General features: G+C 32.8%; 3 protein-coding genes across 3 annotated transcripts; 2 read left to right on the forward strand and 1 right to left on the reverse strand.

Moving 5' to 3' along the window:
• The first annotated feature begins 1,362 nt into the window (after positions 1 to 1,362).
• LOC122592250 (NAC transcription factor 25-like) lies at positions 1,363 to 2,943 on the forward strand. The gene is made up of 3 exons (XM_043764440.1): positions 1,363 to 1,603; positions 1,709 to 2,016; positions 2,344 to 2,943. Exons 1-3 carry the CDS (start codon positions 1,420 to 1,422, stop codon positions 2,941 to 2,943), a joined length of 1,092 nt encoding a protein of 363 aa, XP_043620375.1. The 5' UTR covers positions 1,363 to 1,419.
• Positions 2,944 to 4,376: 1,433 nt separating this feature from the next.
• LOC122592583 (helicase-like transcription factor CHR28) lies at positions 4,377 to 12,881 on the reverse strand. Its single transcript, XM_043764845.1, has 11 exons — positions 12,507 to 12,881; positions 11,234 to 11,300; positions 9,957 to 11,134; positions 9,035 to 9,106; positions 8,876 to 8,953; positions 7,955 to 8,762; positions 7,725 to 7,855; positions 7,040 to 7,261; positions 6,389 to 6,907; positions 5,816 to 6,025; positions 4,377 to 4,876 (listed from the first exon to the last, which is right to left on the reverse strand). The coding sequence occupies exons 1-11, from the start codon at positions 12,642 to 12,644 to the stop codon at positions 4,772 to 4,774; spliced, it is 3,528 nt and encodes a 1,175-aa protein (XP_043620780.1). The 5' UTR covers positions 12,645 to 12,881; the 3' UTR covers positions 4,377 to 4,771.
• A 6,965-nt stretch (positions 12,882 to 19,846) lies between these two features.
• Positions 19,847 to 23,828, forward strand: LOC122592745 (protein GID8 homolog). Its single transcript, XM_043765038.1, has 6 exons — positions 19,847 to 19,954; positions 20,666 to 20,828; positions 20,930 to 21,036; positions 21,732 to 21,863; positions 22,190 to 22,346; positions 23,471 to 23,828. Exons 1-6 carry the CDS (start codon positions 19,904 to 19,906, stop codon positions 23,590 to 23,592), a joined length of 732 nt encoding a protein of 243 aa, XP_043620973.1. The 5' UTR covers positions 19,847 to 19,903; the 3' UTR covers positions 23,593 to 23,828.
• The last annotated feature ends 1,075 nt before the right edge of the window (positions 23,829 to 24,903 follow it).

Below are 24,903 nucleotides of genomic sequence, written 5' to 3' on the forward strand. Positions count from 1 at the left end.
ATCAAAATCGAGAAAATCATGTTTTTTGTTTTGTTCATCCATCTTGGATGCATATTCATCGAAATGATGCATCCAACAAAAAACGTGATTTTTTCGATTTTGACGGATCGATTTGTTGTTAAACACTTAGATAATGATAATTAGTTATGCACTATGTTAGTTTTATGGAGTTTTAATGCATCAAAATGATATTTTTAAGTGTTCTCACTGTTCTTATTTTAAAAGTGTTCTCCTCGGAGTGCTACCATATATATATATATATATATTGTTAAAGACGACATCGATCAATGACAATTTTTTCTTTAGCTTTTAGTACTTAATTATGAATGGCTCGACCGCTCGACTTATTGAAACTATCGTTGCTTTAGATGCTAACAACGTATCGATTGGGGGAGACGCTACTGTTATTAGTTTGTATAATATTTGTTGTTTTAAGTTGAGCTTAATTATGAGCTTCTGTGAATAATTCATGTCAATCGATGAATAATTCATGTCAATCGATGTATATATAGTTTGAATGAAATTACTACCAAATAATATATATAGCATAACATATATAATTGAATGAAACATAGAATTAATAATGTATGTACGAAAATGATGCTAATACACACACATATCATTTTATAAAAATAAAACTCCTTGTACCGGTCACAATTTGTTTTAGTTGCCCATATATAATATCACCTCATTTCTTCACTCCTTAAAGTAGAGATGTGATCATATAAGGTAATACCTCCTGTATCATTTTTTATTCATATGCACTTTAAACACATGTAAAAAATAACATGTCAATGTCCAATTAATTACTCGTATAAAATATGAATTTACTTCTAAATTAAAAAAAAAAAACATGACTACAAATGAACTTCCTTTAGTCGATGAATCATATTATCAGCATATCATCATGCATCATGATGGCTTCATGGCTAGCTCTTTTAAATTTGTTACAAATTAGAATCCATAAGCAACATCATCAATTAATATTTAGCATTTAAAAAGCATATATACCATAATCCACTCACACAAATCAAAATCAAGTTACCCAATTTAGTCTAAATTTTGTGTTAGGATGCTCTTTTTGACGGTTTAAACTTAAAACATATATGGATATATAAGATAAATAAGGGTGTTTTAAAGGGAAATTGTTTGTTAGCACAAGAAAAGCATGATGTCAAAACCTTAACAGTTAACACCTTAAATTCATGAAACAGGGCCCACACTAACTCTATCTCTTTCCACGTGTCACATCACTAATGGTTCTCCATGGGCCCACATACCCCACACATAAATATTCTTACATGACCTGAGATTTTCAATATTCCTCATTGCATCATCAATAATCTTTTTTACAAAAAAACAACCTTCATTACCTCCAAAAACTTTAAAAGATTAAGAAAAATCTTGAGCTTTAATTAGATGGAAAGCACGGATTCATCAACATGTTCTCAATACCCGAACCTCCCACCTGGGTTTCGGTTTCATCCAACGGACGAAGAACTCGTAGTTCACTATCTAAAAAAGAAAGCTTCTTTGGTCCCTTTGCCCGTTTCTATCATAGCAGAAGTTGATCTATATAAATTTGATCCATGGGAGCTACCAAGTATAAAACTTTCTTTCCGTCTACTAATTTTTGCGGTCAACGTATGATTAGTTTGGTACTTCAAAATTAATCTTTTTTTTTTTTTTGGACTATATATATATATAGGTAAAGCTACGTTTGGTGATCAAGAATGGTACTTTTTTAGTCCGCGGGATAGAAAGTACCCAAACGGAATGAGACCAAACCGTGCAGCCACGTCAGGGTATTGGAAAGCTACGGGGACCGATAAGCCAATCTTGTCGACGATGGGCGATCAAAAGGTTGGAGTTAAGAAAGCGTTGGTTTTCTATGGTGGGAAACCTCCAAAAGGGATCAAAACTAGTTGGATCATGCACGAATACCGGCTAGCTGAGCATAATGCTTCTAATTTCAAGTCTCCTATCAATTTATCAAACAAAAAGGGCTCTTTAAGGGTAATTTCATTTAACTATATATGCTTTCGTTAATGATTAACGTACTTTCAAAACTATCATAATTGGATCTGCTTTTAGCGTTATATATCATGCATACATCATAATTCGGCTAAAAATTAATGTCTAGGCGGATTGTGTTCTGTTTGCACTTATTCAACAGCTAGCTTACAAACATGTATTGGCCGGTTTGTATATGTAGGGTAGTATATAACTTAATCATAATATGGTCTAATTAAGGTTATACGAACATAAAAAGAGCATATTCGATCATCAAGATTCTTTTAATTTGCCATGTAATTAATTTAGTTCATATACATGTATGTGTAGCTGGATGAGTGGGTTTTATGTCGTATCTATAAGAAGAATAGTGCCAGCAGACCGGCGGAAAGAGACACGGACCATAATGATGACTATATGGAACACATGATGGCTTCATCATCAAAGCCTACAAACTCAAACAATAACGCTGTGCTAGAAATAAACAATCATCAAGAAACTTACTTTGAGACGATTATAAACAATAATGAAGATTACGGGTCAAGAGTAATGCGACAAAGCAATAAGCTCGGTTCTTCTAGTTGTTCTTCATTAAAATCGGGCGGCGTCTCTTCAATGATTAATCCTGCCGGAAAACGATCATACCCGATGACTACTCATCACTACTGGAATGTGGAGACCTCGGAGAAAAGGTTTCATTCTTCGGATGATGATGACATGAATAATAATAATAATAATAATAATGGAGTACTTATGGATGGGGGTTCATCATTCATCTCTTTGTTGAATAATAATCCAACAGTAGTAACTCAACAACAGCAAGGCTTAATTGGTGCATCATTCCATCCAAACACAGTCTTGGGTTCTCCTACTCTTGGTGGTTCTTCTACTTTCCCTTACCAACTTTCTTCCTTGAATTGGCACAACTAAAGTAGTAATGTTAATTACTTATATTCTTCTTCTTAATTATTTAGTGCTATTTAATTACCTTTTGTGGTAATTACACTCATTAATCATTATATATACAAACATCACCATGCCAATTATATTTACATATACACAACAAATCAACCTTGTTCGTTGAAATTGACATGAAATTGTTCTTATAATTCCACAAATAGTACTATATAAATGTTTTATTGGTTTGAAATTTACATAAATAAAAATCCATGTACAAAATAATCAACAAACAACATTTAGACATATTCACTATTAGGAGGATTTGGTATGCAATGTATTTTGAGACTTATGTACGTTGTTATCACTTTGATGTGTCTTATTGATGACACGGTATAAATATCATGATAAAATAGTGTATGATTAACAAGTTGATATATTTAATAATAATATATCGGTTAGTATCATGTAATTTATAATTATATAATGTAATAACGTGTATTAAACGCATTTTAGAAATGCTATTAAATTTGAACATAATATACATATATATCATATATTTAATTATATGATGATGATGATGATGATGATGATGTAAAGGTTGCTTCAAAATTCAAATTATGAAATTTGATTTCGGATGGTCTCTATCATGTTAATCAAGTCTAGGTGTTAAGAGTTCTATTGAAATAAACATGATTTTTTTATTTTTTTTACTGTTCAAGTATCTGACTAGCTTTTAATTAAAGTCAAATAGGATACTAACAAGTTATTTAAGCATATGCTCGAGTAAAAAGCCAAACGGAAAGCAAAGATTATAAACGAAAATAAATGAAAAGGATGAATTCTAATAGCTAGGATACAAAAGTTTAGGATCAAGATGTAAAATATAAAACAAGTAAGGAGCCAAAAGTGGAAAATGATATACAGTAACTATTTAAGTTCAATACTTTCATTTATATTCTTAAAAACCAATTGGGTTGGATCAGTTGTTGGAGTTCATGCCTCTAGAAACAGAGGTCATTGGTTCGATCCTTATGCCCAGCAAGGCTGGAGGTCCTTTTCTCCCTATGGTAGAACCTGAAAGCAGCCTCTCTACCTTTGGTAGGGGTAAGGCTGTCTACATATCAACCTCCCCCATACACCGTCAAAGACGGTATTAGGACCCAAAACCCGTGGAAGACGACATTGGGAGTTACTTACTTTCATTTATACTCTTCCACTATCCTCGCAAGAAGTTTAGATTTGAATCTCCATAAATAAACATTTTGAGGTGACTAAGCATAGAGTTAAAGCCAGTCACAGAAGTAACTATTCCTGGTTAGATCGTATATCGAATTTAAAAACTTTGCCTACATAGATAACCTATATGTTAGTCTTACAGTAAAAGTAAACATCACATAAGTACATAATGATGAAGGATCTCATACCTCTACTTTCAAACCCAAGTCTCGTGAACCCAAACGATAAATTTCAAATGCAAAATCAGATTAGATGAATATAGAAAGTTTTTCATCCAGCATTCTTCTTTGCTGATCATGACAAATGTTGTTTCAATTAGAGATCCCCTATAGGAGATACACAAAAGACGGTTTAGCAAGCAGTTCATTCTAAAACTAAAAACCTCCTATCGATCATCTACCATCTTGCAAAACCAGATATATCTTCTGTTCTAAAATTCTACCAAATCCCAAAAAACGATGTTAATAATGTCGTTGATTGAGATTAATATGCAAAAAAACCACTCTAAGATATCAACAAGACTGACGCTAAAGATAGGCCTTTTCCCGGATCTAGAACAGCAAATGTAGGGAGATGTAATGCTTTGGCTGGCTTTAGCTCTAGGAAAAGGATGTACCAGGTACTAAGCTTGAAATAAATATTTCATGTCATCAACTGTGAGGCGAGCCTGAGAGCCACCATTTTTATCTTCTCCAAATGCTGATGCTACCATTTCTCTCTTCTTTTTCTACAAAAGACAGAATACGTTCAATAACCTATGAATAGCAAAATCTTGAATTTTGGTTTGATACAAATATCACTAGTCATTTTCTGCAGCGTAAAAAATATCCACACAGCCAAATAGCAGGGAAAAGTATCATGACTAGTCACTAATTATGCATTTATGCATATACAATGAATTCTTTGTTCTAAGAGTCATGGGACACTAGTCGTTAACTTAAAGATGATTGAGATGTTGACAAACTTTATAACAGTCATTTTCATCGACTAAGGTCCAATCCTTGCTAGGATTCAATTTATAATCATGTAAACAAAGATAATCTACGTTCTACAACTTCAATACGACTCGATTCATTTCCAAGCAGGATCAAGCCTCTTGTATGTTTAACTGGCTATTGAGAGGTAATTAAACAATTCAAGCAATCTAAAAGTGGTCCAGGAATGTATTAAGCAGGCTAGCTAAAGCATCAGGATAGTTGGATAAGCAGATTAGACATTTAGAAGCCCAAAAATCCAAAATTTGCATTGACCAAACTCAGTATCATTAAACTTTTCAAGTTATAATTTCTAGCTTAGCCCAGCTAGAAAGACTTGGTCAAACTAGATAACCTGCCCAAGGCTTATAATAAAAATAGAATTAGTCAATTAGAAAGGTTAATATAGTTAATAGTTGCACATAAGTTGGAAGCATGAAAAAAAAAGGAAGTTGGAAGCATAAAGTCGAAAATTTTCCAAGCTAGAAGGTCCTTAGATGCTTAGCTCCACTTACGGCTTTCAAAGAAAAAATTCAGAATTAGTACTTAGTCATTATTTTTTTGGAACAGAAGATAGTACTTCGTCATTATTAGTTAGCTACAATAGAGAGATAACTGCTTTTATATACTCCGTACCAATATCCACCAAATTTATGCTGACCAGAACCACGAGATATGAAACATTGTAGTACCTGAAGAGCTAAAATACGATCTTCAACAGTATCTTTAACAGTGAACCGAAAAACGGTTACTGGACGAGTTTGCCCGATCCGATGAGCCCTGTCAATTGCTTGATCTTCAGTTGTTGGGTTCCACCAGAGATCCAGAAGAATTACATGACAAGCAGCAACCATGTTTAACCCAAGACTAGCTGCTTTTAAAGACATAATCATAACAGTTACCTACAAAAGCAAGCATCTTAGATTTAGAAGAAAAAAAAGGCGAAAAAGTAAGTTCAGGAAAGCCAACAAAATCCTAGAGATGGTGAAACAGGAGCCGGAGGTCCATAGGTTACCGGGTCAAAACAGGTGGATTTTAGGAATGGGTTGCATCTGCTTGGGGGCACACACACAAACTTCTATGTATTTATTTTTTAAATTTTATAAGCTACGGAACACTTCAACAGCTTTCAAGTTTCAACCCATTTTCACTAACTAATTTTTCAAAATTGTTGAGTTAAGCCATTAGAGAAGAGGGACAAACCAAATCACCCGATTCACCTATATATGTGCCAAAGCTGCTAAGTTCAAAAATTCTTGACAAACCTCAGGAAGAGTGTTGAAATCCTTCACTGCTTTATCACGAGCAACTACAGACATTGTCCCATCAAGTCTCCTGTAACCAATGGAGGAATCTTTCAGACAAACTTCAACCAAATCTAGCATCCCTGTCCACTGTGAAAAGACAATTGCTTTCTCCTTTACAACTGAATTTCTCATAAAATCAGTATCATTCAAAGTTATCTCCTGAGGTTTTGAAATAGACTTCAGGACTTCAATGGCAGCTTTTATTTTGGAAGATTCAAGTGCCTTAGTTGCCTCAATTTTCAATTGATCAATTGGTCCATTAGACGAACAAGGCTCCACAACCTCAGCTTCTTCTGAACAAGGCTGGTCACTAACTGAAACACTAAGGGTTGATTTACAAAAAACTGAAGATCTACTGAGTATACTTTTGCACTTGGCAGATGGACAATGGCTGTCATCACTAGAAAGATGTTCGAGGATGCACTGATTGCAGAATACATGCTCACAAGTTGTTACAACAGCATCTTCGGGTGGATCCTATAAAATTTGTAAAAGTACATATCAATGTGCAAGAATCACATCCACAAAGAGAATAAATCAGATAATAAGAGATACAACTAGACAAATATTCATTGATCCAAAGCATAGGAAAAGAAACTTTGATCATACATTACAGATGCTGCAAATTGCTAATGAAGCTTCCAAGCAGTTAAGAAGACGATGGACTTTTTCTTGAGGAAGCCCTTTTGCTTTCTCAACCGACAACCTCCAATTAGTGGTGGTGCTACATCCTTTTACAAGTAAAGGATGATCACAAGCTTGCCGAAGGCGCAGAAGCAGCAATAATATGTTTATATAGTTTTGTTTGACAGTACCAGCAGCAGCATATTCCTGATAGTGAGCACCAATACTTAGTTTGATAGAGCAATAAACGCATTAGAAAAGTTAGATACTACTATATTTATATCAAGAAAAAACAACGATAGCGTATTCACAGGAGTCCAGCAGTAAGGTAACCCATCTTCATGCAAATCTAACCTAAACACATGGTATTGTATTATAACCAGCATAAGAAATGGAATACCAATTGTGTGATAAGTTAAACCAGCTTGTGCCTAAGGGTAGTAATCAATGGTGAAATTAAATCTAAAAGTTAAAAAAAAAAACTGGTCCAAAATCAGGTTCACATTATAACTAAGTATCAATTTATCTTGATAAATCTCATGTAAATTCATGTTACTATACCCAAAGACTATTATGCTAAAGCATTACCACCAAGAGTTATTTTATAGTAGCATAATAAATAATCTATAAGCATATAAACTAGATTCATAAGCTTCAGACAAACACATACTGCAAACTGAGCACGGGATTCAGCCTCCAGACTCTGATAAAAACCACGCTCCTCAGCCGTGAAATCCACCATTTTAAGTGTAATGGTTTTGGGTGGCAAAATAATAATTGGTTCTCCCTTAAGAAGGGTACCTAAAGCAAAAAACAGAAATTTCCGAAATCAACATTGCTTGAAATCTCTGAATAAAAGCTAAAGAAAAGTAAAAGGCACGCTCTCTCCAGATGCCTCACCTTTCGTGCGTCGAAGCATGATGGTTTTTAGGATAACCTGCAACCTTTTATACCCGGCCACCGGATTCCTTTGAATAGGAGCCTTTATTTGTGAGCAAAATTTTTTAAACACGGAAAATGGATCATATTTTAAGAATCTGAAGTAACTATACAGGTCATCAACAGAGTTCTGAATAGGAGTCCCTGACAAGCACCACCTGCGTTTAGCTCGAAGACCCCAGCAAGCCTTAGCTGCTTGAGTTTTATAATTCTTAATACTCTGAGCCTCATCCAGTATAACCCTAAACCATCTCAACTTGGCCAAAGGACGATCTATGCATTCCAACGTTTCATGATCTATTCCTTTTTTATATTTTTCACAACTTTCGTCAGACGCCGGAGGGTATTTCCTTTTCTTGAAGGGCGAGATCTTTAGCTTTGTTTCATCATCACCTTCATCAAGTGGTTGTTTTGGAACCTCCATGCTCACAATTGCATATGTAGTGATGACGACATCATACTTGGCTAGCTCATATGGATCCTTGGTTCTGTTTCCTCCATAATACACTAAAACTGAGAGATTAGCTTCACTAACAACTTTACTCTGTAACTCATCATTCCATTGACGAAGAACACTAGTAGGGCAGACAACAAGTGTCCCACCAGCTAGACTACATTTTGATTGCACCAATGTGTCTTCATCCCCGTCCGCATCCAAACACAAAGTCTCGGTTTCCTTCTCTCTGGTTTCAATCGCAGAAACACCAGAACGTGAAGGAGATCGTTCCTTGAGAATAAGGGCAATCGCAGATATTGTTTTACCCAACCCCTGTCAGAAATTAACCGGAACCACATAAATAAGGAATAAGGGATCTACATATATTATAACACTAACTGTAATAAATAAAATGAAATAAAAAGAAAAGGAATACGGATAGAAACTTGATCATCTGCAAGAATTCCTCCACAGCAGTGTATACTTTTCGTCTCTTTTTTTGACATCCATGACAAAGCAATTCGCTGAGTAAAAAATGAAATTTATCCATGAAAACCATGTTTAAAAATTAAAATTTTCGTAAAAATCAATGCACAGCTCCAAACCTGGTGCCTCAGAAGTGGAACTGCCAAACCACCATCCACTAGAGGTATCTCAGACTTTTGAGGGGTAATTTCCTGCAACATATTATAGACCTCAGAAAACCCAATTCAAAGATATATCGCCAAATTTAATATAATGCACTTTCACTGCTCCAATACTCCAAAAATATGATGTTTAAACTTTAAACATGTGACCAGAGTTATGAACATGAAGAAGTTAGTAATAAGTAACCACAGCTCCCTCAAACGAAGTAACACAAACCAGCCAAAAGTGCAGGTCCATCTTCTAGACTGATGATGTCAGCATTAGTCTAATAACTAATCAAGTTTAAATACTGAAAATAAAATATGTCTCTACGGAATGATTTTATAAGTATTCCTTGGCTGGCTACAACGCACACAGAAATGATCTAAATTTGAAGGAAGAAGTATGTTTATTTGCTTCTAAACATAACTAAAAACTGACTAAAACTTTATACCTCTGTGATGATGTAATGCCCAGACGAACATTTTAACCATTATGGAAACAATTTGTCAATTTCTAAGAATAACGAAAGATTGTATTATATAGCTTTGAAAGTAATTCTAACATCATCAAATTCTGTTACTTAATCCCGGACTAATTATTAATGAGTAGCACAGAAAGCCACTCACGCCACACAAGTGGCATAGAACAGTTGTTGACAAATCTACCTTAACCTCGGGTCCAATTTAAAGGGGAATATCCATTGGGAGCAATTGGATCAAACTCGGATCCATATTGGAAAATCAACATTCAAAGCCTGTGCACACGGTTAGCTTACTTGCTGGTTCTTAAAGTAGATAAAGCCATAAACAACCACTGTTGCACTCAAATTATCACGGCTGTGAATAAATAGTTATAATTGTAAACATTGTTACCATGATTTTGAATAACTAGATTCACCTGAGATGAGACTTGATGGCCAGACTGCTCATCGTCTATGTTAAGTTTTGCATGGTTTTGCACATATATAGGTGTAGATCTTTTTGCAGTGACACGTGACTTCCCACCTGATATAGACTGTTTCCTGCGTGTAGTACCCAGAGTTGGAGTAGCTGCATCACTATTCATAGTCTTTATACGTATCACAAGGCTTTTCTTTGGCGTATTACACTCATGAGTCCCGTGATCTTCACTGGTTTGTTGACCCAAAGAATTTCCACCACTCGAACCAGTATTACTGCCTTCAGCAAAAGACTGTTCTGTGCATGTCGTGCCCAGAGTTGGAGTAGGTGCAGCACTTTGCCTATCCTTTAAACGTATCAGTAGTTTATTGTTATCACACTTGTAAATCCCACGACATACTCTGTTAGCTTGACCCAAAGAACTTCCGCCACTTGCTGAACAAGTGTTACTGGCTTCAGCACTGACATATCTTCCTATATCGAAATCCTGATCCACTGGAGCTGTTCCATCTGACCTTCCAGCAATGGTCTCATATCTCATCACATCATTTCTTGGTAGATTTTGAACTATGCGTTTTTGTGATTCAATCTTAGCATCAAATAACTTGCCATCATCATGATTTGAACTTTGGATCTGCCTTGACAAACCAAAATACAATGGTTCGTTTATGCTTGTGAAATACGGCATAGAGAACCCATGATTGGGAGCATAGGGAATGTCAGAATACCCACTCAGATCCATTTCCGGAGCTTCTAAAAACTCAGGGATTTCAAACGTTTGATGACCGTTTATAATAGAGTTGTCAGATATCTCATTAGTTAACCCAGTTTTATCCAACAGATAATGATTACCCTTACCATTAGTATTACTATCATTAGTAAACACAAAAGTGTTATTGTTATTAGCACTCTCAAAATTAGTTTCTCCATTGCCATTATTGCTAGCTAATGAAAATTCTTGAGTAGCTTCATGATTTGCTAACCAAGGATTGACGGTTGTTGACACTGGCATCATCCAATCACCAACACTCTGCATGGGGAATGCGTTTTGATATGTTTCCAGATTTTTAAAGTCAGAATTAAATGCCTGCCTTTCATTAACATCTGAACCACTTAAACAAAAAGCCCTGGAAGCTGAAGCTTCTGAGTCATACAGAAGGGGAAATGGAAGTGAGCCTGAAAAAGCAAGCATGAAAAAGATCAAGTTAAAACTATGATATGTTTGGCAAGATTATGATTAATAATCATGATTTGTTCAAAAATCCAAGAGATTACCATTTCCGGCCCCATGTGAACCTGATTCACTACATGATGCAGCATTCGATGGATCCGCCAGCCCATTCTACACAATGTACATTATATTGTAACTTTTAAAGAACACAAAATCTATTTACTGATGAACAACACATTAGTTACGATATATATCTGAAACAAACCGGGACAAAGATTAACATATCTGGTTTGTAGTACCAATTACACGTCTGCATGCATGTGTTCTAATTGGAAGTTTTAAAAATTTCATGAACCCTTTGGTATATGTTAAGTGAGAGAAATCAAAAAATAACTGTCAAATCATGTGCAATCATGATGTACACAGGGTAATAGGAAACTTTACATAGATAGGTATCTTCACAATTGTCAAATCAAAAGGTTGTCATATTTGATCCAATTCATAAAAAAGACAATACAAATCAGCAAAGAACCAAAACTATGTTGGATTAGTGGCTTTTTTCAGCAATAATTAAAGTGTGGTATCTAAAAATACTATTAGATCTGAATTAACCCTTAATCAGCTGAGGCCTAGATAACCCAGCTGTAAAACCGATAGTGTTAGGGTCAAACGCATGCTTGGTACATGGTCGACTATCATACATTTAACATTTATAAAACACAAATATCAAAAAAGGGCAACCGGTCCTCATGGACCACTAATCAGTCACACGACCAACATGGGAGAGCAAGATCACGTAACATGACAGAGCGGTCCCACACATAGAATATACAAACATACACACCTAGAAGAGAAACCCCAGGAGCAAGCTATGTATCAAGAAAACTATAACAAATCAATAATGTTTACTACAACAAGTAAACACATATTACAATATCGATTCAAATTCCCAAAACTAATTACATAACACTAGCCAAATACCGAGCGGTGGTGTGGCGACGGCAACGGGTGGCGGTGGCGGTAGCCATGTGGGTATTAATGTAAAATTGATTGATGTAAAAGGTAGTGATATAGTTATTCTAAAGGTTGCGGGATGTATTTTGTAAATAATTTTATTAAGGATATTAAATGTTCAAAGTGGGTTGAAAAGGTTATTTTGTCTTTATTAACTACTTAAATTGGAGGGAACAAATGTTTTATAATTCGAAGATAGATGTAGAGAAGTAGAGATAGAAATTACAGATTAAATAACTTTTTTTCAATAAATGTATATTTCCATGTAAAAAAATACACAAAAAATCAACTACATTACAACATCAATTCAAATTTATACATAAATTTAAGAATAAAAATCATATAAAAAAAAAGTGATTTTACCTCCAAATAGTCGCCACACGATGGATGATCAAGTGTATTAAAAAGGGATTCAAAATCCAAAAGGTCATCGTGGTTGGATGTTACATCAAGACCGTCATTATCATCAAACTCCCATCCTCCATATGATGCCATTATCATCTTCCTTCTTACAAATATAATAATAACATAATACTTCACTTTGTATTATTTGTGCCCTAATTTATTTTACTTTATTAATGTGGATGAAATATAAATTTATTGACAGATATATATAAATGAAAGAAAGACAGCGGGACAATATGAATATACACACGCAGACACAGAAGACACGAGGAAAGAGTGTGTTGGTGTGTGTTTGTTTGAGAGGAGAGGTATCGTGTTTTCGTGGAGTTTGGTTTTTGGGTTGATTGATTTGATATCTTGTCGACTCATATACATATAGAAATAAATATGTGTGCAGCCAATAGGGATTAATGCGCATGCCTGCCGTGACTTCTTTTTGTTTTTTCCTTTCTTCTGAATATGGAAAAAAGATTTCCATTCCAATTTCCATGTTGACGTTAGATTTAAAAATTAAATATGATGGTCTAATTAAATCTTGTAATTCTTTTTATCCGAAATAATGTGAGATTGGATATATACTGATCAACAAAAAATAATCTCGTGATTTATTAAAAAATAAAAGTCACATTTTGTTCTTTTAACTTTCGAAATGACACTGGCAATCTTTTACATTAACAATCGTCACCTCAAGTCTGTTAACTCGTTCACGTGTGTTCCATGTGAGGATATGTGGGTGTTTTTTAGTTTCCCCTCGTGAAAAAACACAACTAATAATTTAGCTGAAAATTTCCAACATCTAAATATACATACATATATTATATATGGGGAAAAGAATATGAGGCTATTAGGCACCTAAGTTGGGTGAAAAACCCCTCACATACCTTTTTTTTAAACCATCAAACATTTATTCAAAATATTAAAATATTGGTACGTGAGGGTTTTCACCCAAGTTGGGTGCATGATAGCCTCATACTCACTTTTCTCATTATATATATATAATATATATATGGGATGACACTCCAGTGAGAACACTTTTAAAATAAGAACGGTGAGAACACTTAAAAATATCATTTTAATGCATTAAAAGTCCATAAAACTAACATAGTGCTTAACTAATTATTATAATTTAAGTGTTTAAGAACACATTGATCCGTCAAAATCGAAAAAATCACGTTTTTTTTGTGCGTCCATCTTGGATGCATATTCATCAATATGATGCATCCAACAAAAACGAGATTTTTTCGGTTTTGACGGATCAATGTGTTGTTAAACACTTAAATAATGATAATTAGTTGTCCACTATGTCAGTTTTATGGACTTTTAATGCATCAAAATGTAGTTTTTAAGTGTTCTCATTTGTTCTCATTTTAATTTCGTTCTCATTTGATTGTCACCATATATATATATATATATATATAGGGTAGGGTTAATGTGAGAACCACAAATATAGAAAGAACCGTGGGATCCACTAGTTTCCCACCCTCTTTTTTTTTTTTGTGGTTTTTTATTTTTTGAAACTTTTTTTTGTTTTTTATTTTCTTTTAACAAAAACCCATTCCAAAAAAAAAAAAAAATTTAAACAATTTTTTTTTTGTAAAAAATCATATGGGTTACGTGTTAAGAAAACGAATTGATACGGTACGAGCGTTGCCCTACATCCGTTCGAAAGGGGTTGTCACCGTACGCATACGGGAATGGTATGGATTTGATGGGCGACGATTCAAGAAATGGTGACAGTTATTACGGTATGAGCGTATCCCTTAATTCTAAGGGCAAAACCCTTAGAGATGATTTTTCAATGATTTTCACGGTTCTCACCATATATGTTGGTTCTCACTTAATCCCATAAAGAGAGGGGGGGAGAAAAAAGTGAGTATGGGGCTGTTCTCCGTCTAAGCTTAGATGGGAACCCCTCACATACAAATATTTTAATATTTGTTTGAATTTTAAATAAATATATGACCCCCATGATTTTTATGATTATAAAGAACAAGTGTGAGGGGTTCCCCATCTAAGCTTAGATGGGGGATAACCCCATATATATATATATGTTCAATTTCATTCATCTCACTATAATCAAATAAAAGAAATCTACACATATTGTTTCTATCTTCACCATCTTAAACTCAATGCATACTAGCCACCAGTGTCAGCGTCAGTGTTTATGATCTTTTTTCGGCTTGGTGGTTTTTCTGGTGATTTCATTCATCTCACTATAATCAAATAAAATAAATCTATACATATTGTTTCTATCTTCACCATCTTAAACTCAATGCATACTAGCCACCAGTGTCAGCGTCAGTGTTTTTGGCTTGGTGGTTTTTCTAGTGAGTGATGCAGTAGATTACGTTGGTGGTAGCTTTTTCCGGCGAATGATGCAACAAATCTCGATGATGCAACATATCGCAATGGTGGTGGTTTAAGCAATACAAGTGGGCCTTATATCTCAAATGGTGTAATGTTTGTGTATATATTTTAAGCTTAGATGTATATGCATATATAGATTTGAAACCTACAAAAATCAGTTGAAAGGAATGAACGGAGTCAAATACCAGAAAAGTATGAACATTATTCTTCTAAAAAGGGTTGTCACTATCATTTCAAATGTCTAATGATGGAACTTGATTTTTTGTATAAATTGGGAATCTATTATGCGAGGGGCTCCCTAGCGATGACCCAGTTAAGATAACATATGATAAACTTCCCAATATTCATGGGTAATTCAAACCATTAAAAAAATATATATTAATTCGTTATTAGGATATATAAAATTGTAGTATAAAGAAATTTTTCATTTAATCGAAATAAAAAAAACAAACCATCTATCATACAAATTTGTTAGCTTATTCAGTTTAGCAAAATATGTTTTTGATCACCGTTTGCTCACAGTTTAGCAAAATATGTTTTTGATCACCCTTTTTAAAGGAACTGAAAAGACTATAAGAGATGAAAATGAAAGAGAATCGGTATATTTTCATCCTTTCAAACCATCTAAATGTATAGTTAGAAGATTTGTTGAACATAGTCAACTAATAAATCTATTCATTTTACCCCTTTCATTTCTTTTCTCACTTAAAAAAACCCTTCCCTTATTTCCTAAAATATAGTTAATAACACAATATGTTTTAAAATATTCTATATCTTTCACCTTTTTTCCACTTAAAAAAAGCCAAGAATACAATACTAAATAAATGGTAGCAAAAAGGAGATATTCCAAAAGGGAAATATATAGACATAATACTCCTGAATTTCCTCTTCTAATTTTGTCGTTGTTGGGATCGATAACCACAAACGAATAAATCAATAAGCAAATAACCAATAGTAAGTCAACAAGAAAAAGCAAACGATACAAACATTTACTAGGTTTGACGCAATGAGTATAATCCACTACCACGAAATATCACTACAAATGTTGGATTACAAGAATGGAGACGCTCGCTCTCGACAATGTATTCAATCTTACAAAAAACTTTCACTTATCAAGAATTTCTCACATAAGAATGAAGTATATAAAACATGTAACTCCCATTTATATAGGTAACCTACTAAAGTATTTTTCTCATCATACCAATATCAATGTGGGACAATGACTTTGGGCAATTACCATCAGTCATTTGATATTATTAAATGTCATGATCATATGCTAAGAAGATTTTTTAAAATGATTACTTATAAATATTTATCATTTTGTATTTCAAAAATCAAACTCTAAGCGGGTGCTTAGTTAGATGTATTTAGGGGTGAGGAATGATAATGATAATAAAATACTATACTTGGTTAGAAAAAAAAAGGTTAATCAATACCAAAAGTGGGTAATAAGGCATTATAGAGTAATTTAGGGGTAATCAAAATCCATTACTCAGTTTTTAATTTCTCACCACTAACAACCTCCTAATTATTCTGTCCACTCACCTCTACCAAATTGACCCCTGTGCGATATTCTACTCTCATAATATAACTGTTATTATTAATGAACTATGGACATTATTATTTAATATTAAATTGATAAATTTAATATTTAAAAAAAATTTATAACTCGTAGCAATGCTACTGATGCTCATCACCTAAACCTTTTATTATTATTTACATATTTTTTTAAATGTATATATCGAATTGTTATCATTTTTATATATCAATAGTAATTTTTTTACTTATATCTTATATATATAATATACATTAATAAATATTTACTAATATTATATTATTTTATTATTATATTGTATTTAGGTGTAGATATATAAAACTAATACAGTTATATAATATAACTTTTACAAATTGTATATCTATAAATACATACAACTTGATATATAATATTAGTAACCAAGCAAGTTCAATATAATGGAATACTTTGATTGCATTACTTAGTATTTCCATTATGTTTTTCATTGTCATTACTCTATTTAAATTAAGCATCCCCTAAGTAACGACTTACTTGTAATAACAAGGGTTAAGTCACTGGATGAATAATGTATTTTTCCTCGTTTACATGGCTGCCCATTGAACTGGATTATTGATGTGTATCACCCATATATTTTTCAATTTTTTACATGGTTGCTCATTGAACTGAATGACTAATGTATTTTGCCTCGTTTACATGATTTCTCATTAAACTGAATTATTAATATACATCACCCACAAATTTTTCTAATTTTTACATGGTTGACTAAATGTTGACTTGATGACCTACAATAATAAGTTAATCTCTGTTTTTATTTTTATTTTTTCAGAAATTTATTAATTTCTGCTTCATCCTCATCATTAGTTTTTCAATAAAAACTTATTATATAGCTATAGTATAATATTATATAATAATTGTACAAACATATAGTAGATATGTTTATATTTTTAATAATATCATAATAATATAATTGTAATAGCAATATAAATTAGTCTATGGTATTTAACCTTGAAAGTTTTAACAACCTAGCAATCAACTCAATTCGTTATGACTTGTACTATAGGATTTTACTTTTCCTTTTGATTAATAATAACCCGCCTGCAAATATTTTAAAGTCCAGTATCACCTAACTTTCTGAACTGTTGACCCAGTATGACCCAGTTTATAGACGTTTGAGTCAATTTGAAACGAAAAAACATGTTTGTCGGAATTTTTACTGAAATTTTCGCCTGGAAAATTGATTAAGATTATGAAGATAATTTCTGGAAAAATAAAAAATAAATATAGAGTTTAACCGGTTATTGTAAGTCATCAGGTCAACCAAGTAAAAAATAGAAAAGTATGTTGATGATATATACCAATAATCCAGTTCAATGGGCAAACATGTAAATGAGGAAAAATACATTAGTTACCCAGTTCAATGAGCAACCATGTAAATAGAGATTAACCTGTTATAACAGGTCAGCAGGTCAGCACTTGGTCAACCATGTAAAAAATTGAAAAGTATATGGGTGATACACATCAAGAATCTAGTTCAATGGACAACCATGTGAATTAAGGAAAGTACATTGTTCATCGAGTGACTTAACCCTAATAAAAAAAAAGTTAATTATCTGAAAGAAATTGAAGGATGAAAGTTTAAGGTAAAAAATGTACACAACCATAACCCAAATGATTACTTTTGAGAAGTCATCTTGACTCGATTTAATTTATATATATATATATAACTCTCATAAAAAAAGTAGTTAATTAAGCTTTCTAAAGCTCTCTTGCAATCTAAAACTATATTGAAAAAATGCCACATAGGATTTTATCCTATGTGTCAACTCCATATTTTTTTCAAAAATAAACTATATATTTAGAAAAAAATGAACTTATATATATATTAATAAATAAATAAATATATTGTAGAAATCTAAGATCTTCTCATTAGATAAAATGATATATTCTCTTTAACTAAAAAATCACGTTTATACCTAATGATATTTCATTATCTTTTTTATTCAACATTACATAAAGTTTTTTTTTTTTTTTTAATGATGATTATATGGAAGTTTTCAAAACTATATGAATATACAAAAATAAAACAAATAAATAAAACAAATTAAGTGTAAAAAATAGATTTAATTAGTTAAAAGATAACATCGAAACTCATAAATCGATCTTAACATTATATTAACTACACCTTGAATATATGTTCCAAATTTAAACCTTTTGTTTTAATAAACAATATCCTCTTTTAAGTATAAAAACTACCTTGGTGTATACCTTCTTCTTTGCCAATAGCCGGTAAGTACAAATAAGATGAGTTTTATGGTAAACGTACAACTAATTGATACACTTTAACAAAAACCCTTAGGGTTTCGTTTAGCAAAATCCAAAAAAAAATTGAGTCATACAAATTCAAGTAATTGTAAATCACCCGGAGTCTGAGACCTACCCCACCCTTAAACCAAATTCTACATCCTAATTTTCTTTTTCTTTCTCTTTTGGAACGACACATTCTACCTCCTCTGGATTAGTCAATTAGCTAGATTAAACAAAAATTATAACCACCATGGTGTTGATAATCCATTTCTAAAAATCGCAGCAACACCTTCAAATGAATATAACTGTTTTACTTTTTGGATGTTAAAAAGAACATTTAACACATAAGGCATAGTCAAATTATCCTCTTTGAATTATATATCCAACTAATTGTAATTTGTCATGTGACTTTTAACTTTTTTGGAGAGAAATGTAGTGGAATTGTCACTCTCCATTAAGGATCAAATTGTATGTCTTTGAGTTCTGTTATAACAAGACGACTACATGATATATGTTTTAGATGTAGATCATTTAGTGGCAACAAAAGGCAAATTACTAGAATTACTAGAAGAAAAACATATTACTAAATTCTTAATGATAATTTAAAATATAGCTTAATAACTTAAGTCTTTCTATCTCTTTAAGTTCATATTTTGTCAAGTTTTTGGTTGAATCTATTTTTGTTCAACCATATGTTTATATGTTAGTAAACAATTTATAAATGTTCGTGCGGGTCAAAAAACTAGTGTATATATATAGGTTTTAGGTAAAATAAAACAAGTTTTAAAGTAAAACAAATAAAATAATAGATTTCTCTTCACTAAAAATCAACGTATATCATGAAAATCATCGTGCATCTTCATGCATCAATTTAACATGATCTAATGGTCAAGATCTTGTCCTATTTATTTTACTTTAATACTTGTTTTATAATACCTAACCCCTATATATATATATATATATATATATATTTACAAAATACACGCTTTGTAATCATTTCATCTTTCGATCCAACAAATAACTATTCAAAATTCGAATAACTAATAAAGTAAATTATAAAAACAGATTAATATATTAAATTAAAAAAAAACAATTTATTTATTTATTCAGAAAATAGATGGATTTGAAGGTGAGAGGAGTAAACTGATTAATGTCATTATTTTGGAGTGTCATTCGTCAACTTGCAGAAATTGAAGCCATGGTATTATCTTCCCTTTTTCCCCAATAAAATTATGTGTTACATATCATCCATATAGATATAGATATAGATGTGTGCGTGCGTGTGTGTTTAACTATAACATATATTGTTGATTGATAGTTTATAATCTTGTGTTTAGGGTTTATATTTTTGAAGTTTAATTTTTTCTGTACATTTATTAGGGTTTGAATAAAATTGGATTAATTTTGTGGATTTTATGTAGTGCCATAGTTGTGTGTATTGTAGTTCCACAAAATGGTCTGTTTAGTTTTACAATCATGTCATCAAGAATGGTGTTGCGTCAACGGTCTCAAACTTGAAATAGGTCTTGTGCATACTTTTATGTGACATAGCAAATAATATACGAGCTAGCAACCGAAAAGTACGTCACAGGGATTTAACGTGGTTATGTCGTATTGAATTTATGGATAATTGTTATACGATGGAACCCTAGTTACACATATTTATAATTATACTGGTCCCAGTTTATCAAGGAAACATGTTCCGGCCCTCTGCATGCTTCGCCTATATTTGAAATCTGGTTCGGGTTGGCAACTTCCAATATGGGCCGTCTTAGAACACATACGATAGCAATGAATAAAAGTTTGATACTTACAATGGCCATTTTTAAATTAGGATGTACACCTTTTAGATTCCTTGGTAAAGCTAGATACATCTAAAAATACACTTTTTTTTTTAATTCCTTGTATGCAGGCAGCTACTTCAAAGAAGTTTATAACACGGAATGAGTGGGAGAAAAAGCTTAATGATGTAAAAATTCGAAAAGAAGACATGAACAAGCTGGTTATGAATTTTCTTGTCACCGAGGGTTATGTTGATGCAGCAGAGAAGTTCCGAAAGGAATCTGGCACAGAGCGTATCCCTTTTCGTCTCTTTGATGAGTTGTTTGTAATCATGTTAAATTCAACTTGGCGATTATTTTTCTCCCTCTATTTGACTTTCCTTATAGATGAACAGCAGATATAGACCTTGGAACCATTACAGATCGTATGGCAGTTAAGAAAGCAGTGCAGTCGGGGAACGTTGAAGATGCTATTGAGAAAGTTAATGATTTGAACCCTGAGGTTAGTTGCTTTTGATACTTTCTCTATGTTTAGCAATATCAAGCTAGAATTACCAGTTCACCTTCTATCATCGTTGGAAACGATTGCTCAGAGTGGTTTCGTTTTCCATTTTTTATCCACTGTTGTCTTTATTGAAAGAGATTCTAGGCATTATATCATCTTTTTTCTTATTTCAATGAGCCTAGTACAGGAGGCCATTGCAATCTATCTACATATTGAAAGCTGGTTTATTTTCGAGCTGTCCAATGGTTAACCTTAGTAAACCTGCAGGGGATTGGGTCAAACAGATTGAAAGCTGCCGAATGTGAACTCATGTGTTTATGGTTTTCTATATTGCGTTATGAAAGTATATCCAAAAACTATTGTTGTTCTTTCCCAGCCTGTGTGACCTGTTGCCTAACCAACTTGACCCACTTATATACCACATATATGGACAATTTTTAAAATCTGATGGCACAAGCATGTATCGTTTACCGTTATGTAATTATTGAGGGTTAATGATGTGTTATTCACCCTATTGTTTGTTTCCATCTTCTAGGTTCCATTTCTATGATGTAAGTTTAAATAGTAATAGGACACACAAACTGGAGGATAATAGTTTGACAAATCGAATCTGATTTTCTTCATCGTTAACTTTTATTTGCTTGCTCTTGCTTGATCAAAATATTGCTAACGCGGAATGTATTTCTATGCAGATTTTGGATACAAATCCCCAGCTATTTTTCCACCTGCAGCAGCAAAGATTGATTGAATTGATTCGGAATGGAAAGGTTGAAGAGGCTCTGGAATTCGCCCAGGAGGAGCTTGCTCCTAGGGGAGAGGAAAATGTAACTTCTTTGACCTATCATTTTATTTTCATTTAATTCTTAAAGCCAGAGGTATCTATGGCTCAGTGATTTGTATTGATTTATGAAAAAAAAAAAAAATTTATAGGATATCTAATTTCTTCTTTATTTAGAATAAGACACCTAACAAATGTAGTTAGTTTCATTCGTTCATACTTCATCCTATGATCCCATAATTTTTTCTCAGAGCAAGTAAATGGGGCCTGCTAGCTCTTATCATATTGTATCAATTAAACCCACAGTATACATATGTTATATGCTCTTAAGTGTATTCAATATATTTTAATGATAAGTTCTCACCATTGCAGCAAAGCTTTTTAGAAGAGTTGGAGCGAACAGTTGCACTACTGGCTTTTGAAGATGTGAAAAATAGTCCTGTTGGAGATCTTTTAGACATATCACAACGTCTAAAAACTGCAAGTGAGGTCAATGCAGCAATCCTTACAAGTCAAAGCCATGAAAAAGGTTAGCATTATCCAATTATTTATGAATCGTTTGATCAGCCTTCGGAAATTTTGTTTCTTGTGTCAGACATAAATGGGTGGAAACTAGGATAGACATTTCGAGTTTAAAAAAATTAGCATAATCTACCTAATAGAACACGTTGTCTCATATAGTCATATCTGATGGTTCATTAGATACTACAGAATACACATGACAGAATGGATGGGTTGGGGGAGGTAGTTTTTTATTGGGTCTCCCATGTAAATTTTAATGCACCCAACCCTGTTGTCTATATATAGTTGCATTTTTTAGAATACTTTGGTGACGACTTCTAAACCTTCTGACCTTTTCTTTTCTTTTCTTTGCGTAAATTTTTTAGTTTTACGCTTTTGACCGGTTATCTGTTAAAGGAAATTTACCTTTGCAATCAGCGCCTTTTTTATGGACGTGCCCATTTTTTTTAAATGGTGTCTGCAAAGTTGAACCAGTTTCCAGTTGAGATCGTTATTCTGAATATATCTGCATGATTTTGCTTGGTATATTACCTAGGAACAGTAAAATGGTGCCTCTCAAAAATGATTTTATCCTTTTACCGGTTTCAATATGAAGTACTTTTTAATTGTTGGAGAATTTTGATAACCACATGGACAATCACATATATTTCAACTAGAATATTTTTTGGGTTATTTTGACAATTCAAACACTTCTGTGAAATATTAAGGGAGTGTTTGGTTTGCTAGTGGGAAGTGCTATGGATATGGGGAAAAACTGGAACAACTATAGGTTTAATTAGGAATGGGAATCAATATCTAAACCCAACCCCTTGGGTGGGTTTTGTATATGTCGATTTTTTTTGGTTTGATACCTATTATTGGTAGCCAACATCATAAACCAAACAATCTTCAGATAATTAAAACCCATCCTTTCATTCCTATTGTGGTAAACTAAACATCCCCTAACCAATATGTTTATCCTGGTTTAGTTTTCCTAATACAATATTTCAACACTAGTTGTCTGTCCAAAATTAGTTTGACTTTGCTGGATAGATACACATGTGGTATTAAGAATAGAAAAACAATGTTTCATCGATGTATTAATTATTGTGGTTAGTTTTTTTGACACTGACATGATGCAATGGTTCACAGACCCAAAGCTGCCAAGTTTATTAAGAATGCTTTTGTGGGCCCAAAATCAGCTTGACGAAAAGGCAGCTTATCCACGCATAACTGATCTTTTCACAGCTACTCTTGAAGACCCTTCTGTTTGACTCAGATCAAATATTCACTACATGAAAAATGACGGAACAAAGAGCTTTGTGAAACAGAAACTTGGGGTTAGTAATTGAGTTGAAAATGTTATCATGATGTGTTGCAATCTTGAAAAGTTAATTAATTATAAGGGGTCCATATGTTTTAGAATGAAACCCTTCTGGGATCTCTTGTATAATAAAGGAGTTGTAGCATGATGGTTGAATGTGAATGAATAGTCTTTGTTTTTGAATCATCCAGACAAACTGATGACTTGCCAACCAATTCTTGGAGCCCAAGGTATTGCGATATATTACTACAGTATATGACTTGAAACTGTTATGTGCAAAACCCGAAATTTTAGTTAGTTTTCTACTAGTCGGTGGGGGTAAAACTGCTTATAACTCAATCCTCCGTGTGAAGTTTTAGTAACTCCAATAAAATACAAACAGCTATTTTATCAACGGATATTCTTTTGAAAACTTGAGATCATGCTAGTAATCTAGTATGTTGATAAAAAAAAATAATAATAATAGATAAATCACACTAATAGCTCTCAGTGTATAAATTATAAGATTGTAGTAATATTTTATAACATTCCATCTTTCAAAGTGTGAAAAGCATGTTCAAACATGCTTATAATCTCCGGTCATTGCTTTGTTACGGTGGTTTAAAAGGAGGTCAGAATAGTAGCAAGCAGCTCACTTTAAACGTGCGTACCATCAATAAGCAACACCCTTTTTATCAGAAAAGTTCAACAGAGAAAACAGCCCTATATATATACTTTTAATACTTAAGTACAATTTTAAGGTCTCACTTTAGTTTAGAACTTCTTTTTATAGTGTGCCTAAATTAAATGACATTTACTATCATATTATACCCTCTCTTGTATGGATTTCTTTGGCATATCATTTATTGGTAAGGGGGAGGGAGCGGAAAGGTTCAAACTTTCCATCTTCCTTCGACTATCTAATCAAATTACTCTACCTTATTTTAACTCTCCAACATTTTTTCAACCTTTTTTTAGTGGCAATCGAAATTCTCAATCTTTTTTCACATTTTAATAATTTATCCTTAACATTTATAAACTTTACATAATTAACCCTTTTAAACATAATTTACCATATATATAAAGAAAACACATACATTTCATTTAACTATTAAAAATTTAAAGATACAAAACATAAAATAAAACAAAAACACATACATTTTATTACGAATAAAAATAACTAAATAAATAAATCGGCAATCGGTGTTGGTTGAGCCGCCGGGTCGTCGAGATGGGATAAATTTAGTCTCCCAACGTGCTTTGTAAGATCATATCTGGAGGG

The sequence above is a fragment of the Erigeron canadensis genome, chromosome 3 (assembly GCF_010389155.1).
Source record: "Erigeron canadensis isolate Cc75 chromosome 3, C_canadensis_v1, whole genome shotgun sequence".
Lineage (NCBI taxonomy): Eukaryota > Viridiplantae > Streptophyta > Magnoliopsida > Asterales > Asteraceae > Erigeron > Erigeron canadensis.